This window comes from Lactuca sativa, chromosome 6 (genome assembly GCF_002870075.4).
Source record: "Lactuca sativa cultivar Salinas chromosome 6, Lsat_Salinas_v11, whole genome shotgun sequence".
Classification (NCBI taxonomy): domain Eukaryota; kingdom Viridiplantae; phylum Streptophyta; class Magnoliopsida; order Asterales; family Asteraceae; genus Lactuca; species Lactuca sativa.
In genome coordinates this window covers 205164623-205183583 of record NC_056628.2, presented here as the reverse complement: position 1 = coordinate 205183583, position 18961 = coordinate 205164623, and the positions used below count along the sequence as shown (strand labels likewise).

At 36.1% G+C, this 18961-nt stretch overlaps 2 protein-coding genes across 2 annotated transcripts; one reads left to right on the top strand and one right to left on the bottom strand.

Moving 5' to 3' along the window:
• Nucleotides 1-2318: 2318 nt before the first annotated feature.
• LOC111914198 (monothiol glutaredoxin-S15, mitochondrial) lies at nucleotides 2319-4647 on the bottom strand. Its single transcript, XM_023909966.3, has 7 exons — nucleotides 4438-4647; nucleotides 3929-4023; nucleotides 3680-3814; nucleotides 3500-3599; nucleotides 3333-3399; nucleotides 3132-3210; nucleotides 2319-2497 (listed from the first exon to the last, which is right to left on the bottom strand). Exons 2-7 carry the CDS (start codon nucleotides 3998-4000, stop codon nucleotides 2447-2449), a joined length of 504 nt encoding a protein of 167 aa, XP_023765734.1. The 5' UTR covers nucleotides 4001-4023; nucleotides 4438-4647; the 3' UTR covers nucleotides 2319-2446.
• Nucleotides 4648-11685: 7038 nt separating this feature from the next.
• Nucleotides 11686-18563, top strand: LOC111914197 (DEAD-box ATP-dependent RNA helicase 14). The gene is made up of 8 exons (XM_023909965.3): nucleotides 11686-11897; nucleotides 12355-13185; nucleotides 13301-13471; nucleotides 13619-13687; nucleotides 14191-14460; nucleotides 14561-14911; nucleotides 14988-15265; nucleotides 17261-18563. Exons 2-8 carry the CDS (start codon nucleotides 12376-12378, stop codon nucleotides 18267-18269), a joined length of 2958 nt encoding a protein of 985 aa, XP_023765733.1. The 5' UTR covers nucleotides 11686-11897; nucleotides 12355-12375; the 3' UTR covers nucleotides 18270-18563.
• The last annotated feature ends 398 nt before the right edge of the window (nucleotides 18564-18961 follow it).

The following is an 18961-nucleotide window of genomic DNA, read 5'->3' as shown; positions in this document are numbered from 1 at the left end:
TGCTCAAGATTGACCTTTGACTTGACTTTCTCGAAATAACTACCTACCTTCATCTCAACTTTAAGTAGTCGTAACTTTCTCATACGAACTCCGTTTCAACAAGTTTTATATCTACAAAATCCTCATCACACGAACTACAACTTTCATCAACTATATTTTGTTAAATAACATTTCTCGAATTAGAGCAACTCATGGCTTTATCTCATTTGTTCATCACACAACAATCTATATCTCTTATGGTAGTGCCTGTTTAGAAAATAGGTATTACATATATGTTGACATGTGCTCAGATCGAAGACTATAGAGATAGAGTAGAAGATAGCAAGGTTATTTTGAAGACCACGACTTGTGTGCTAATCTTGAATTATGTTATAATAGTGAATTGCTGCTGCCTCTCTTTTTTCACTATTAATTGTTGTTTTGGTATTTGGGATTGTATTTTCCGCACTAAAAAACTTAAAAACCATTTGGAATTTAAAATTAAATGATTTCAAAAGTAGTTTAAACTACCATAGCGATGGGTGTTTCATTCTTAAAACCCGATAAACAAAGTAAAAAAGTTTTCTTTTTACGTTGTTGATTTATTGTTAAAAATATTTTTTATGTGTTATGTGTAACAAGACAAAGAAAAAGAAGATAAATTTAATTAGTATTTTTCAGTATTATGCGGGTAAGAAGTGGTTGTCTTAAAATTAAATTTAATTATATAAATTACTTTCAAAGTTAAAGAAGTTAAACCTGTATAGGTTGGGAATTAGGATAATATAATTTATGTGCTGAGATGAGAACCAAATTTTTAAAAATCTTCTATATTTAGGGACAAAAAATGTAATTTACTTTTTTATCTATTATTCTATTAAAGATTCTTAATGATATATTTTGTAGTTTTTTATACAGTTTTGTAACATAAGTATGAGGGTATCAACACCATGTACATGTACGTATAACTGCCTAACAGACGATCGGAGGATATTGATACTAACTAATATGATATCAATATTTGTTTGGTTTCTACCCATATCTTTCTTTCTTCTTACACATATGTGACTAAATTTTTGATTTTTGTGAACTTGGTGATAGATCGAGGGCCTATTTGAGCATTTAATGTTGTATGAGGGCTATTGGGCAAAGAAACTTGATAAAGATTGCATAAGCGTTTCAAATTAGCTATGAGAAAACTGACTACCTCATCCTCTGAGTAAGTTGGCTTTTGTAAGTTTGCTCTAGAGAAGTAATTTTTCTTGGTTTTTATATTGATGTTTCTTAATGATTTTAGTCCATGTGTCGAATTTCAAAGTACATTGCCTTAAATGGGTTATAAATGCAAGAAACAACAATGTGGCTTTGTTGAAACTTGAAAGTTGTTTTTAGCATAAATTGCAAGAAATAGCAACATAGTTTTTATGCTTTTTTTCTTATATTATATATCCTACTTTTGTGTCTGTCAATCTAGGTGGAGAGCGACACCTTCAAAGTGATGCAATGCCACCCATACCAACCCATATCTAAGAAGACTTGGTCATATTCATTCCACTATCCATTTTTTTTGAAATAGGTCGGAGCTGTTTTTCTTTTTTATCTGGTTTTTGGTCTTCTACACATCACTAAAACAAATAGCAACATGCTTTTGTTTGTTGTCCGCATGGAACTTTCTTTAAGCTTCCATTACTTTCTTGCTCACTATATAGTAGGATGCTATTTTATAAAATCAATTGCATTATTTCTATAATAGCATCCTATTTTTAATAAAGATGTAATTATTCACAACTAATAATCAGAAATGACAAGGAGTAGAAGTTGTAAGGCAACAGCTGAAGTAGTGAATGTGTTCTCTTAACATTGTACTTGTGTTATTTATACGGTTATAACAATATTATTTTACCCATTACATCAATGCACTAATAACAATGTACTTATTTTACTTAACCGATTATAGCAATGCATTTCAACTGCTCTAAAACTTTATAGAAAATGAGTTTAAAACTTTTTGAGTGTCAATATAGCATCTAACTTTCAATTCTAATTGTTAACTTTTTTGTTTTGTTTTGTTTTCTTTTTTTATTTAAGCATTATACTTTAAAAGTACAATGCTTTAATTAAAAAAAACATTGAAATAAAATTTTAGGAAAATTAAGAAATAGAAACAAAAGTATGATGCTATATTAGACAAACAAATGGAAGTACATTGTTATATCTTGCATTTAGCCCCTGGTTGGGCTCCATGCAAGAAATATCAATGTATTTTCATTTGTTTATCCAATTTTCATTTCTAATTCTTAATATTTTCTTTCTTTTCTTTTCTTATTTAAGCATTGTACTTTGAAAATACAATGGTTTAATAAACATTAAAATAACAGCTTTATAAAAAACAACCAAAAAAAACTTTACACTTTATTTGATACAAATATCTAACAACTTGAACACAAGGACTCTATATTAAGATCGGTCACTGCTTTGATGCAACTGCTACCTTTAGCTTTTCCTCTAACTCACCCTTCTGCAGACAAATTTGTAAAAAGTTACAACTTAATGAGAAAAAAAAAAGAAGCACCTCTATATAGCTTATTCTCTATTACAGGGTTGTTTCTTTTTTACTTAATGGGTTAAGCACTTAATCTAGACAGCAATACATGGTTGCTTCTATTAGACTTAATCTGGCCAGAAGGACTAAAGGGGTTAAGCAAAAAAAAAAAAAAACGGTTTAATGTATTAATACACCACCTATTTTCCCTTCTTTTTTTCCCTCACACGTTAAAATTGATGAATATAGTAAAAACTGTTTGGTGGAATGTAAGGGTAAAACAGTCATTTAGGTTCATTCTTTCATTGAGATAGTTTATTTAGTCCAGAGAAAAAAAAACAGACCTTATGTATGCAAAATTTTATCCATATAGAGTTACAAACATCATTACCAATACAGGACTTTGTGTGTGTGTGGGGGGGGGGGGGGGGACAGCCCCAAAGTATTGTCCCCATTAAGTCAGTAAGAAACGGGAACAGTACCTAACCTTTTCAATTGCTCAAAAGGCTAGCCCCCAAAAAATAGGAACCTTGATGATGTGAGATGGAATGTAAGGGTAAAATGGTCATGTGGTTTCATTCAGATGGTTTATTAAGGAGAGATCACTTGCCTTATGCATGTCAAGGATAATATCCGACCCTCCAATGAATTCTCCATTGATGAATATTTGAGGAAACGTCGGCCAAGTGCTACAAAACAAGTAAATATATATCATGAATTTTGGTCATTTAAAGATTACTATGAGTTCAGAAATCAAAGAAAATACCAAACTATATATTAGCAAAACAAAATTTAAGAAAGTGTATATTACCTGAAAGCTTTTACAGCACTCTTAAGCTCAGAATCTTCCAATATGTTCCTGGAACTTATGGGAACTCCTACAGAAAGTCAAAAACAAATGCACATTTTTCAATGGTTAAGCAATTTTAGCCAAAAAAAAAAAGTAAAGCAAAATTGTCATGTGATTTGAGCACTTACTGTATTCTTGCAAGATTTTGACTGCTAGTGAGCTGAATCCACAGAGAGGGCGATTAGGATCACCTTTCATGTAAACCATCACAGGGTTGTTCTTCACATCCTACAAACCAGGTTCATGTTGTTCAACAACTTAACTAAATGACAACTTTATCAATACTGTCACTTGCAACTACAGATTACCTGTTCAATGATGTCTTTCAGAGTGACTCCTGAATTCTCAAGCTTATTAGTTGGCTTAAAATCATCATGTGTATCAGGATCATTGGGTGCAGTTGTTGAGAATCCCATTCCATAATGATACAATGATCCAGAAGCCTGAAAATTAGAAGAAATACGAATTTTAATCTTGTGTTGATTAGAAAAGGTTACATGGATATGGACGACATGATTTTTGGTAAAGGGTTCAATGACTACTATATCACGTCGTACCATTGATGTTGCACGAGAAGATTTGAACGATACAACCCCATTTAAGACCATCTTAGATAACGCCTTTGCCATCTTAAGAGACAAAATCGGTGAATCTACAGAAAAAAAATCAAAATTCTTTTCAACTACAGAGTTCAGAAATATGAGTAGATTGTCGTAGTTCAGTTGAAGAAAACGGAACAGCTGAATAATCGTAAATCAGAATTTGAGAGATTCGTAAACCTTCACGAGGAAACAGAATAATAAAATCCACTCTCTATTTACCTGTCGTGAGAATATTTCTTAAATCGAACATTCATGCTAGGAATAAATTCCTAGACTAGAATAAGTATCAGAATACGAGAATTTTGTCCATGAACTCATAGCAACGAATAGTAATTGAACACTGAGGGGGAAATTGAACATGTATGCTTCAGCGTTAGAACGATATGTGCCAGGATTTCACTAGCCATGTTTATGTTGCAATGATTTCAACAAAAAGAAGATGAAAGAAGAGGGAAAAATGTTACCAACAAACGACGGAAAGGTTGTACAAACGACTGATCCTGCTTTGCTCTGCGTTCTTGGAACGTGGTAGATGTTTCCCTTCTCCTTCTACTAGACGTTTGTTCACCTTCTATTGGAAATGAAGTGGGCTTAGGTCGAATTTTTTAACACACCGCTCCGAGAGAAAATAAAGGAAAATAGAGGAAATGAGAGGAAAATAAAAACTTTTCTTCGTATCTTTCCTTCCTATTTGGGTGGATTTGAAAAAAAAAAGAACAAAAAAAACTCTCTTCTCTTCTTTTCTTTGCTATAACTCAGGAGCGGGGTGTAAAAGGAAATCACAAAAATGCCATTTTTTTTACCAAGTCCATGTTCGTGTTCATATGTAATTTAAAGAAAATTGTTGTTTTGTTCCAAATAAGTTTGAACTAAGGTCCAAAAGTTTGATTTAATTGCGAGTTTGGTCCAATTATTTTGATTTTTTTTAAATGATATATTTGCCCTTTATTACTTATTTTCTATTTTTTATTTTGTTATATTTATGATTTAAATTAAACAAAAAAGAAAAAAAAAATATGTTTTCAGTCCTCCCTCCGGTAAACACCACCAATCCACCACCATCTCTCTCTCTCTCTCTCTCTCTCTCTCTCTCTCTCGTTGGAACACCTCCGATCCGAACCCTCACCAACATGCTCTTTGTTTCCTCTCTAACGATGGAAACAGATCTACAAATGAGGGTTTGCTTCGAGCTAGGTTTTGCTGAGGAATAATCGAGTCGGATGAGAAGACGAAGGGCGGCGAGAGGCGATAGGTTTGCTTCTGACGGTGGTATCCCACAAACCGGCTTCCAGTTCTAAATGGACGAGGATCCGGGCGAAGGAGGATCTGAGGCGTTGCCGCTAGATCTGTCGATTCAGGCTTTGTAAGGATGCATTTCAAATTCTCGGAGGTGGCTTCATCGACGACGTTCCAGATCTATAAATGTCGTCGTCTTCACAACTCAACGATAGCTTCGTCTGGAAACTCGAGCCACAAACGTTGCCTCCTTCTCTCGCTCCTTCTCCAGCGAGTCTCGTCTCTCTCATATCGGATGACTAGTTAGGGTTATAAGATCCGACAAGTTACAGTTTCAGATCGCCGACGTCCTTCTTCATCACCAAATGTGGGGCTGAAGGCGGTGACACCGACGATGAAGACGATGGTGGCGTCAACAGTGTTGTTGGCTGACGGTGGTTTCCGTCGATGGCACTAGTGGTTTAGTGAATAGTTGAGGGAGAGATTGAAGATTGAAGGGATGAGGTGGTATAGTTTAGGTTTTATATTTTCTTTTTTGTTTTATGTTTAATTATGATAATTGTAAAATTAATTTAAAAAAATGAAAAAAAGTGAGGGCAAATCTGTCATTTAAAAAAAATTAAAGCAAATTGGACCAAACTCGCAACAATATCAAACTTTTGGACTATTGGTGCTAGTCCAAACTTTTTTGGACTAAAGTGATAATTTTCAACAAACCACAGGGACCATTTGTGCAGTTTAGTCTTTTTTTACGAGAGACGTTTAAAAGAGGTAAAACCACGGTTTTGGTCTGGTTTCCGGGTCTTTATTTCCCACTAAATTGGTTTTCAATTTTTTTAGGTTTTGGTCCAAATCAGGACCGATGCTCGTCCCTAGTTTTTAGTCGTGTTGTATTGAAATAACATTTTTTGTATTTTGTTACACACAACATATACAAAACACATGCAATCATTCTTTAGTTTTGACCAAAGGGGTGTTTTTATAATCGTGGATAAGAGGTAATGCTATAAAAAACCTTAAGTTTAACATAAAATGTCGATTTTACCCTTTGACAAATTTTTGGTTCGTTTATGCCCCAAATTTGTAATTTTTTTTGTCGGTTTTGCCCTTTTTACCTGTAATAACAGGTTACCATGAATTATTTTTTGTAAAAAACCCTTAAGTTTCCAAATATTTTGCTAACAAACCCTTAAGATTATAAACATATAAAATATAAATATATATTCAAAATTTGATAAAACTAAAGAGTTTTTAAAAATTTAAATGTCAAAAGTTTTATTGTGAAACCAAAATTGAAACATATTTTTAGCTTTACATACGGTAAATTTTATATTAGTTCGATATAAAGTTTTTATATTTAAATTTTAAAAAAGATTACATAGTTTTTATCAAATTTTGAATATATTCTTTAAATAATACTTAAACTTTTCAAAGCAAAATAAAAGAACGTAATAATTAACTATGTTAAAATAGTTAACTTATGAATAATATGACATTAATTAAAATCAATTAATTTTTTTTAAAAAGAAAATAAAAATATTTATATGTTTAAAAGGTTTGTATTTCATAAATAATAATGTATCATATTTTTCATAAAAATAAGTATATCTATATAATAAATTAGACAAATATATTTATATTTTATATGTTTAAAATGTTTATGTTTGTGTTTTAGAAATAATAACATATACAACTATATTTATTTTTATAAAAAAATATGATAATATTATTATTTCTGAAATACAAACCTTGTAAACATTAAAAAAAATTCCTTTAGAAAAAATAATTACATGGAAATAATGTCACCATATATTGACCATGACCACCTCCAAAATTGGTTTACGAGCCATGGATATATACAACGAATCCAAAAAATATGACACATTATTATTTCAGTAATACAAATCTTTTAAAAATATAAATACTTTTATTTTCTCTTTAAAAAAATTAATTGAATTTAATTAATATCATATGTTTAACTATTTTAGCGTAGTTAATTATTAGCTAGCAGACGCTTTTTTAATTTTACTTTGAAAATTTTAAATATTAATTAAGGAATATATTCATATTTTGATAAAACTATGTAACTTTTTTAAAATTTAACTACAAAAAAATTATATCAAAACAATATAAAATTTACTGTACGTAAAGTTAAAAATATGTTTCAATTTTGGTTTCATAATATAAGTATAGTAAAACTTATATTAGTTTGATATAAACTTTTAACTAGGCATGTGCAAAAGGACCGAACCGGTCGGAACTAGCCCGAACCAGACCCGACCCGGGAACCGGCTTCGGCCAAAATCAAGAACCGAACCGGCCCAGCGGTTCTACCGGTTCCGGTTCCGGGTTCGGTTTTTGCGGGTTTTTCGATTTCGGAACCGGTCTTCGAGAAATAGCAATGTATTTTGGGGTTACAGTTTCGGTTTATGCCCGGTTATTGAATGTGATTATAAGCTCAAGTGTCTTTGTTTACAGATATTTATGTTTTTTCTCGACATTTCCTTTTCTGTCTTTTCTTTATCACAAGAAGATGGATGAATATAAAACGAAAATGAAGGTTTATGGTTATGACAACTGCTATGCCACTATTGCACTATGGTATATGGATGATGGAAAGGGTTTGTAGAATGTTGAAGAAATGCGATTAAAGGAACATCATAAAACAATATTGGTGGCCTCGTATTTGCCTTAATTATCAAATCTATTATTTAGTTATTTATTTTTGAATAATTTGTTCAATTGACTTTTGAAATTAAATATCTCTAATTCTCTGTTTTTCCTTTGTCATTCCCTCATGCCCTCACCGAATAACCCACAGTATTCACGTCCTCGCTCCATTCTTAATAATCCGGTAACCCTTTCTTATCATTTTTTAAATGTGTTAAATTTGTTTCCCTACTTCAGATCCGAAGAGACTTTTTATGTTTGTCTTTCTATTTTCCTTCTGTACCTTTGAATGCTTTTGTGTATTTTGTTTTGGTAACAAATTGGTGATCCAGGCTTTTTTTAATTGGATTTTCTTTTGTTTTCTAGTGTTTAATTAGCATCATATCCAAGTATATGATGCAACTAGCAATTATATTGATGTTTTGTTGTGGTAGCAGATTGGCCACCCCGAGGGAAAAAAACGTCAAATTACATACCTAAGATGACAAGACCAACCGCTTAAACTTCACCAGATGAGTTTTCCGATGTATAGATGGTGTACTCCAGCAATAAACCAGATATGAGACATCAGAAGGCAAAAAAGATTAACCAGCACTATGTGCAAAAACCCAAAATTGTCAAAATATGAAGCAAGTTAGGAAAACACTAGCAGGCACCAGGGACAGAGAACTATGTTGTTACCTTCCTTTATCTTGAGTGAATGGATGAATAAATAAATAATCTCAAGAAACTATTAGAAATTAGTGGTAAATGTCATAAAAAATATCATATCAAGTTGAGCCTTAAAGTTAAAATTTGTTTCATGATATGTCAAAAACATGTGCTTGAATACCAATAATATATATATATATATATATATATATATATATATATATATATATATATATATATATATATCCAGTTTTTTGATAGATAGTCGAAAAACCCTCTCATAAATCAAGCCCCCTAGCAATAGAACACCGAGTTCAAGCGACATAGGCATGTGGTTTTTTGTAAAGGCTATCCGGTCCGGTTCCCGGTTTTGGGCCGGTTCCAACGACCGGTTCTTACCGGGTCCCGGTTCCAAATATTCACGAAATTATAGTATCGGTCTCGGTTTCACCGGTTCCGGGCCGGTTCTCCGGTCCGTTTGCTCATCCTTACTTTTGACATTTAAATTTTTAAAAGCTATTTAGTTTTATCAAAATTTGAATATATATTCATGTTTTATAAGTTTATAATCTTAAGGGTTTTTTTGCAAAATATTTGAAAACTTAAAGGTTTTTTCACAAAAAATAATTCATGGTAACATGGAAACCTCCTGTTACAAGTAAAAAGGGCAAAACCGATTAAAAAATGAAAATTTTGCGGCATAAACGAACCAAAACTTGTCAAAGGGTAAAACCGACATTTTCTACCAAACTTAAGGTTTTTATGGCATTATCCCTGTAACATCCAAAAATCGAGACCAAAATTTTTTGTTTTATTTATATTTCTTATAAAATTTGTTCGAGGAAAACATTATTGATAGCATATGAATTCATAAAACATAGTTACATGTCTCAAAACCATATCTTCAAATAGTAATAATGTAAGAGTACAATCCTAGAAATCTCAAATGCGAAATCATGTGTGTGCGATGCGCTGCTACCCTGCCAGCTCCTTCCCTTTCGACGAAGAGGTACCTGAAACGAAAACTGAAAACTGTAAGCACAAAGCTCAGTGAATTCCCCCATCATACTACATATCATACAATCATACATATTGTCGGACAATTTTTGGGGTGCCGACCTACCCATGTCAAGCCATTATGGGGTGCTGACCTACCCGTGTCAAGCCATTATGGGGTTCCTGCATACCCACCGTTTATCTCAATCAGCCACAGGGATTGTTTCACCCCTACCACTATTACATAATAACATATCATAATGAAGCTGTTAGACATATATGGGGTGTCCGACCTACCCTTTGGTCCTAACAACTGAATCGGGGGACTATTCCCCTCCTACTACCACTACCGTATATAACATATCATACCAGTACATAAGGCTCATCAGATAGTAGCAAACCTAGGCAATTATCACAAAGACAATCATCTAAATACAACTCCTGTTGGTGGGCCGGCATTGTGGCCGTAGACCCACCTCTACTGGAAGGTAACTCACCTCGATGTCGTGTAGTGTCTGCACTGTCCTCGGTGTGAAAATCAACTCTTCTCGACTCCTCAATCCCTACACAACATCCTCTCTAGATTACCATTTCATACTCATAACCCTTACAAGGGTCACTAAATTCTAACTCCAAGTCAAGGTCAAAACCCTGGTCAAGGTCAACTTTGGTCAAAGTCAACATCTGGTTGACTAGACTCGCTGAGTTGGTTCACCAACTCGTCGAGTCCCCTCATCCACGAAAAGCTACAACTTCGTCCCTACTCGTCGAGTCTAGCAAGATTTCGACGAGTTCGCCTTCAACAAATTGAAAAATAAGTAAATATGTCATATGTGTATTTCATACCGCTAAACCACTAATAATATGCATTTAACAAATTGATTTGAAACATGGATTACACATAACAAATCAATAAAAGGGCATGGATTACACATAACACATAAATCGATTTCAAAGAAGGAGAATAATATCGCAAACCTTGCTGATTGTTGGTTATAAAATCAGCCGAATGACAATGACGTTAGATGAGGGTGGTGCTACCGACGGTGGTGTTGGACGGCGGGGCGGGGATGGACGGTGACAACGAAGGAATGGAGGAGTGAGATGGGAGGATCTACAAGGAATGAGTTGGGAGAAGGGCAACGAGGGAAAAGAAGATACATGCCCGACCCAATAGAAGGGGCAAGTTGGGCAACGACCCCATGCCTCGAGTTGGTTTGGGGTCTCAAAATGAAATATGCTTAATATGCTCTATATAATATTTGTATTATGAAAATCTTCAATGAAGATGCAGACAAGTTGGTATGGAGGTGGTTGCTTTCGATTCCCATCCATGACATTTCAAAAAGCTTTGGTAATATAATATAAAATAGTTATATTAGATTTGAGATCAAAATATCAATTTGTTTATTACCAATCTAATGTAAAAATGAATATAACACTTTCATATTTGAGGACACAAAAAATATAGTTGAATTTTATATTTTTAGAGTTTATCTAAAGAATATTATTTATTTTAATTTTTTATATATTTAATCAATTATATTTATACATGAAAGGATGCATATTTCGATTTAGTTCTATTTTTTTTTATAAAAAAAACCTAAATCAAACCTAAAAATCCGGTCTAGTTAAAATCCCAAAATAAAACTGCATGTTTTTTAAAAGAGTTCCATTGCTCGATGACTTTGGTTTGGTTCGAAATCAGTGTTCTTTGTACACCCTAGGAGTTGTATTGGTTTTAGCATTCAACAAGGTCCATTTTCTTTATATATATATATATATATATATATATATATATATATATATATATATATATATATATATATATATATATATATATATAATTGCATAATAGTAATAGGAGCCTCCTTTTCATTTTTGCTCGGGGCCTAAATATACGTTTGGATCAGTCCTGAAAAGGTACTTGGTCTCGGTCGGCTTCTTAAACATGACTGAATCGGACATCAATGGACCGAGTCAATAGCTTTTCACCCATATCATACACGTAAACGAACCGCGCCATACAAAAACGTTTGACCGAACCCCTCAGGCACAAAGCAAACAGCCCTTGGTTTTAAAGTCAAATATACCCCTAAAACGTGGTTATGTTCAGACGATGTAATATGCATACGATTAAAGAACGGACCATATAAATGTAGCTTTCAATGAGCACCGGTCTCCCTTTAGTTGCAACCCTAACCCTCAACAACTAATCAGAGAGTGAACAGCCCCAGAAGCGCAGATTATCGGAGGCACCCTTCAAGCCCTAAACACAGATTCAAGCAGCGCTAGATTCTCCCCTCCATCATCCGATATACATCCGCTCTTGGAGAGTTAAAGGCTTATCGGGAGATCGGCTCTAACGAAGGTCACCATTCACCAATAATGCTTTTATAGTTCATATATGAACTCGATTAATTTTCATTAAATGTTACTGTTATACGGTGTTTCATCTTTATATTTTATTGTTTTCCCGCAATATCTGGATTCCGTTCGTTATTAGGTCTTTAATGTATCATTTACGGAGATTGTAGGAGGGGAGAGTTTCAGAAGCGATAGGGGTATCTCAAGATTAACATACTTACCATAGCATATGAGTTGGTATTAGACTTCCACATCGTGCAATCCTAGATATGAGATTCTTGCTTCTTATTTTTTAATACCTTAGTTTCTGGACCTTAAGTCAATTTCTCAAATTCCATGTCGGTATAGTTGATGTAACTCTTGAGCTGAAATAGGAATTTTACTTGCAGAATCTAGATTATTCCAGTTTTAAGTGTATTGATTGTCTTATGCCTTAACATATCTTCATCTTTGAACATCAGGTTGTGAACTTCTATAAAGCTATGGCTGCTGAAGGAGCCTCTGATGCTCTGGGACCTCGTTATGCTACACCTGATCCATCTTTGCCCGAACCTTGGAAGGGTTTAGTTGATGGGAGCTCAGGTGTCTTATACTACTGGAATCCTGAAACTAACATCACCCAATATGAGAAACCTACTGCTTTGCCACCTCCCGTACCCCCAGCATCTAAACCAGCTTCTATATCCACTGCACAACCAAATGGTGTTCCTGGTCAAGGTCAACAGCCACATCAATTAACACAGAACACACAACAATTTACCCCACAACCAGACCAGCAAGGTGGACCTGCTATGCAGCAAATGGGACACCACTTCAGGCCTCAAATGCAACCTCAACAAGGAAATAACATGCCCCAATCACATTCACAGGGCTACCCGTTTCCACATCAACAGATGCAGTATGGAGGGTATCAGCCAAACATGCCTCCTCAACAGATGCAGCAGTATCCTCACCAACAAGACCACAGACCTGCATTCCCTCAGAGAGATGATGGCAACTCACAGACTGGTGCTATAGCTCCACCTGGCCAGGCTACACAATATGGTGGTTCTCAGTTCAGCATGCAACAACAACCTCCGTCTTTCGGTCAACATGGACCAAATTTCCAGAATCAAATGGGTCAACCTTTGTTACATGGTCAGCAGCCAAATGCTCCACCAGTAGGAATGAAAATGGGGTTTGAAGATAATCCACCTGGAAGAGGAGGTGGGAATGATCCCTATTTTAATGCTAAAAATGATGTCCCTAATCAACCTAAGCTTGCAGCAATTCCAATGGCAAGAATGCAGCCGGTAAAGTATTGTATTTTTTATCTTCTCCTATCCATACTTTGGTTTAGTCCTGTTTTCTTTATGAATTTAATCTTGCTGAGCGACTAAGCTATATGATTCCTAATGTAATTTGTAGGAGATGAATCCAGCATCACATAACATGTATGGACAAGCACAAGCTATGGGTGGTCCACCTTATATGAATAATCCTATGATGAGGCCAAATCCATCGGTTATGGCCTCTCCAGATGCGATGAGTCTATCATCTGTTGATGTTTACCGACAGAAACATGATGTTACAGCAACGGTTTGTTTACTGACTTGATACTTATATGGGAATGGTGATGTTTCATGTTGCACAAGATATACTAAACCCCTATCTAATAGAAGCTGGTTTATATTTTGGAATTGTGTCAGAGATATTATTTTACTGATATTGGATTTGATTCGATAGGGTGACAATGTTCCTGCTCCATTCATGTCATTTGAGTCTGCTGGACTCCCACCGGAGTTGTTGAGAGAGGTAAGTCATTCTTCTTGAGAGTTAGAAGATTTTAGTTGTTGTTTACTGGATGTTGATATTCAGTAAAATTTGGTGGATTTGTTTTCTTTACACATTTTAACTTTTAAAGATTAACAGTTTTGACTTGTCGCAGGTGCGATATCTGCTCCAGAGACGGAGCACATGTCGTACTGCTGCAAAATGCAAATGGTGGTTGGCCGGCCCTGCATCCGATTCACACTTTTTTTTTTGTGTCTGGGATTTCTGGCTCGCCTCTTTTCTCTTAATTGCACCATTTTCTTGCCTCTCGAGTTGCTTCAGTAAGCAACTCTATACCTAATAAGGCATCCATTTCACAAACTTTTCCTTCTTTTTTTTTGTTCATTTCCGACGTCCTCTGAGTTGTAGGGCTTTCTTTTTAGTTTCTCCAAAAAAGCTTAGGAATCCATCAGATATATCTTATCTGTTTTGTTAATGCAGTCAGTGTATCAGAGTGTTTATCTATCAACATGATTCTGTTTCAGATACGTGCTGCTGGTTTTGCTTCTCCAACACCTATTCAGGCACAGACATGGCCTATCGCCCTTCAAAACAGGGACATAGTGGCAATTGCAAAGACAGGTTCTGGTAAAACATTGGGGTACCTGATTCCGGCATTCATGCTGCTCAAACGTTGTCACAACAATCCTCAGAATGGACCTACTGTTGTTGTTTTATCTCCCACAAGGGAACTTGCTACTCAAATACAAGATGAAGCCATCAAGTTTGGCCGATCCATTAGGGTCTCTTGCACTGTGAGTCTTGAACTATCACGCTTTTGTTTTGTTTTGTTTTGAAAGTCAGATCATTATTTTGAGTATGGCTATTCTAATGTTTGCTAATGTTGTTGTTCAGTGTCTGTATGGTGGGGCTCCAAAGGGTCCACAACTGAAGGAATTGGAACGAGGGGCAGACATTGTTGTGGCTACTCCTGGTCGACTTAATGACATTCTTGAAATGAGGAAGGTTGATTTTCGTCAGGTTGCACTTCTTGTGCTTGATGAGGCTGATAGGATGCTTGATATGGGTTTTGAACCTCAAATAAGAAAGATTGTGAATGAGATACCTCCTCGCAGGCAAACTCTCATGTATACTGCCACCTGGCCAAAAGAAGTAAGAAAAATAGCTGGTGATCTTCTTGTCAATCCTGTTCAGGTCAACATTGGCAATGCAGATGAGCTTGCTGCAAACAAGTCCATTACACAGGTATGTAAAAAAAGAAAAAAAAATCATTCATGGGAAATATGTAAATATATAATGGAAGTGTTGTGTGATGTTGTAGTATGTTGAAGTGGTTCCTCACATGGAGAAGCAGAGGCGTGTGGAGCAGATTCTGAGATCGGAAGAACGGGGATCGAAAATTATAATATTCTGTTCAACAAAGAAGCTATGTGATCAGTTGACACGAAGTATTGGTCGTAATTTTGGGGCAGCAGCCATTCATGGGGACAAGTCTCAGCAGGAGAGAGATTGGGTTCTCAATCAGTTTCGTTCAGGAAAGTCTCCAATTTTAGTTGCTACAGATGTCGCTGCTCGAGGCCTTGACATCAAGGACGTAAGGTCAGACCCCTTCCCTTTCCTGCTCCTCCATCAAAATTACAACAACTTCTGCATAAAAATAGAGATAATAATTGTATTCCAATAATATTCTAAAATATGCAACGAAATAGATACCATCAATTTAAAATCCCCAAATGGTGTTACTACTTACTGGAAAAGGCTTCACCCTCACCCCAATAAAGATAAAAATGCTATTGCTATCGCCTGCCACATGCATGCTAAATATAGTAAGTATGTTAACATGGGTTAGGCTCCTTAAAAAATATACTTTACTTACTTCAAATATGTAAAAGTAAATACAAGTACTACTGTACGACAATGTATATGAATGCAATGCATGAATAAACACCTGTATGTATGTATGTACCCACCTCCAAACTCAATCACATAATCTCCAATAGGAAAACTACGGCTTTAGGTTGATATCAACAGTAAGTTTCATGGACCTCCTCACTCATGGGCAGGGCAGGTTGCTCCGAACGAACACACAAATCTCCAAATTCTCACCAAGTTTCCTGACCCACCAAACTCAACTCACACATGCCCCCTTTGACCGATAAGCATTATGTAGTACATGATATATTTAACACCTTAATGTAACACTCTGTGTCAAGTAGTCTGAAAACTCTTACAATTCTAAGTCATGAAGACTAAAAACTCCTTTAAGCTGTTTGCCCACTAGCTGAAAAAGCTAGCTTTTAGCTTATAAATAAATTATCTCAGGCTAGTTTATCAAAAAGCTAGCGTTTAAGCTACTTTTGTGGTCTAACCAAACAACAAGTTGCAATAAGCTAGCTTATGTGTGCCAAACATAGCCAAACTCTCTCTCTCTCTCTCTCTCTCTCTCTCTCTCTCCAGGCAGACACATGAAAAGTTACTCCAGAAATATAACAATATTTATGGTTCAAAACCTGTCATTTACATAACTTAATCCTAGTTTCTCCTATTTAAATCTTGAGATCCTACATTAAGACCATTTACAATCAAATATTACAATCTATGTCCATCTTGACATATTTCATATTTGAATTAATTAAGCATATAACCCAAATAGCAATGTACTTTGAAATGCCAAGGCTTCTCACACACACACACACACACACATATATATATATATATATATATATATACCGTCATTTGCATGAAATAACCTTAACAAATAACAACGATTCACTAATCCAAAGTCTTATAAACCAATGATATCACTTTTTCCTTAAATTTCCCATTAAATTATCTATTTTTCCAAAATAGCAACACACTTGGGAGCTGTTTCTTCTTGACCTAATGGGCTTATGAGTTAAGCAATTAATCTGGACAACTGTATATGATTTCTGTTTTACTTAATGTGGAGAAAAATGACTTAACAGGTTAAGCCATAAAACCTGACTTAGGGTCTATTTGGTAAATCGCACTGAAGGCTGAATGTGATGGTTCCCACCTCTTAATGGTTAAGAGAAGGTAATGTGGCTTAATGGTTCAGAGGCCGCATTGAATGCTGAGCGGTTTAGAGGTGACCTCTGAATGGTTCCTTTCAAAAGCTACCAAACAGCCCCGCCCTTAATGTATTGAGACACCAACCCATTTGCTCTTCTTTTCCCTCTCAACTCCTCATGTTAAATTGATGAAATTTTTTAATATTGTGAATTTTTTTTTTTGGAATGGTAAGGATAAAATGGTCACTTAGTCTCATTCACACGGATTATTTAGTCTAGAAAACAAACAAACCTTATGTATACAACACTTTATCCAAAAAGACATCATTACCCCTTTAGCCACTGAAAAAGTCAATTTATTTATTTCTCTAGTCAAGACTTTTAAAATTGTAGCACAAGTAAAGTAAACCTGAAAGAGCAAAGAAAGTTTATCCAATATAAAATCCTGAAATTAAGTTTCCAATCATGCTTAATTAATTTACATTTGATTAACCTCCTTGTATTAATTTAGTTGAACAAGTTTTAAATATATTGTATTTACTGATTGTGACATGTTTTGCAGGGTGGTGATTAATTATGATTTTCCGAATGGTGTTGAGGATTATGTCCACAGGATTGGAAGAACGGGGAGGGCAGGGGCAAAAGGGGTGGCCTACACTTTCTTCTCTGAACAGGACTGGAAACACGCACCCGATCTCATAAAGCTTCTAGAAGGTGCCAATCAGCCTGTACCCAATGAGGTGCGAGACATTGCCACACGTGGTGCCCCTGCTTTTGGTAGAGACAGGGCTGCTGGTGGAGGTGGCCGTTGGGATTCCGGTGGTGGTGGTGGCCGTGGCGGCATGAGGGATGGCGGTGGCTTTAGGGGCGGTCGTGTTGACTCTAGAGACGGAGGGTTTGGCGGACGTGGTGGTGGAGGTGATGGCAGATTTGGTGGGTTTAGTGGGCGTGGGTTTGGGGGGAGAGGTGGCCAGAGAGATGATGGGTTTGGAGGTCGTGGTGGTTTTGGTGGTCGCGGTGGAGGGAGGGATGGGAACTTTGGCGGGCGTGGTGGTGGTGGTGGTAGGGGAATTGGATTTGGTGGAGCGGATGGTGGTTGGGACAGGAATGATAGATTTGGGGGAAGGGGTGGTGGTGGGCGTGGGAGTGGGAGTGTGAGTGTGAGGGGCCGGTTTGATAACAGAAGAGATGGTGATCGTAGCAGCAGGGGAAGGAGTTACAGCAGGAGTCCTGATAGGGTCCGAACATGGAATAGCAGAAGCCGAAGCCGAAGCCGGAGTTACAGTCGGAGTCGGAGTTACAGCCGGAGTCGGAGTCGGAGTCGTAGCTGGTCACGCAGCCGAAGCCGAAGCAGGAGCCGGAGTCCCACACCAGTGAGGCGTGAGAGGCGGCGTGAGTCAAAGTTTGACCAGAAAGAAACCGACCTGCCCCCCGGAGTTCCCCCCCTTGTGCCTTCGGGCAGCCAACAACAAGGTCAAGAGGTATCAGGGGCAGGGGCAGGGGCAGGGGCAGAGGCCCCCCAAATACCATCCCAAGTTGATCCTGGTTTGGATCAGATTGGCCAAGGGTAAGGGTAAAGAGGTAGTTGGAGTATTGGTTATTGTGCTTCTGTTATGAATATGATGATATGGATTAAAAAACGTAAAGTGCATTGATTGTCTGTCTGACTCTGAGAAAGGTTAGGTTGTGTTTTGGATGAATTGCATGATGCACGAGGTTAGTTATATTTTTGGTCCTCTCTGACACTGTAACTGTAGTATGTATGCGTTATGCAATGCTGTTATCTGTGGATTCATCATATAATACCTTAAAACAGATAAGTTATATTTTTATTTATTATTTATATTTATTTATCTTAGGGTGAATGGATGGTTTTTCATGTGTTACATATTGCTATGGTTATGGTCGACCAGATGATAAAATTGTTTGCTGGATGATGTGGAACATAAAGAAAGAATGTTAGGTACGGAAGGTATGAAAATAACACATACTCCTCCGTCAGTCCGTCTACCCTTTGGGTTGGCCTGGATACTGCTGGGAACACTGTTCTCACAAATGGGGAGGGGACGGTTTCGCTTCAACAACCTCAGCATCTTTTTGTTTCTCCTCTTCGTGTTTTTTCTAAATCCAAATTTAGGGGGTGTTTGGATAAATAGATTTTAGCTTATTAGCTTATTGCTTATTTGCTTATTGTGATGAGAATAAACATTTTTTTTAAAATATGTTTGGATCAACTTATTGCGGTGGGAATAAGCAATAAGCA

Bases quoted from the DNA above. Each gene is read 5' to 3' on its own strand.
- LOC111914198 (XM_023909966.3), bottom strand. From the start codon at position 4,000: ATGGCAAAGGCGTTATCTAAGATGGTCTTAAATGGGGTTGTATCGTTC. The intron at 3,600-3,679 runs GTAATCTGTAGT...CCTGGTTTGTAG, and splicing joins TGAAAGACATCATTGAACAG to GATGTGAAGAACAACCCTGT. The intron at 3,211-3,332 runs GTAATATACACT...CTTGTTTTGTAG, and splicing joins AGTGCTGTAAAAGCTTTCAG to CACTTGGCCGACGTTTCCTC.
- LOC111914197 (XM_023909965.3), top strand. From the start codon at position 12,376: ATGGCTGCTGAAGGAGCCTCTGATGCTCTGGGACCTCGTTATGCTACA. The intron at 13,186-13,300 runs GTAAAGTATTGT...TGTAATTTGTAG, and splicing joins CAATGGCAAGAATGCAGCCG to GAGATGAATCCAGCATCACA. The intron at 14,461-14,560 runs GTGAGTCTTGAA...GTTGTTGTTCAG, and splicing joins CCATTAGGGTCTCTTGCACT to TGTCTGTATGGTGGGGCTCC.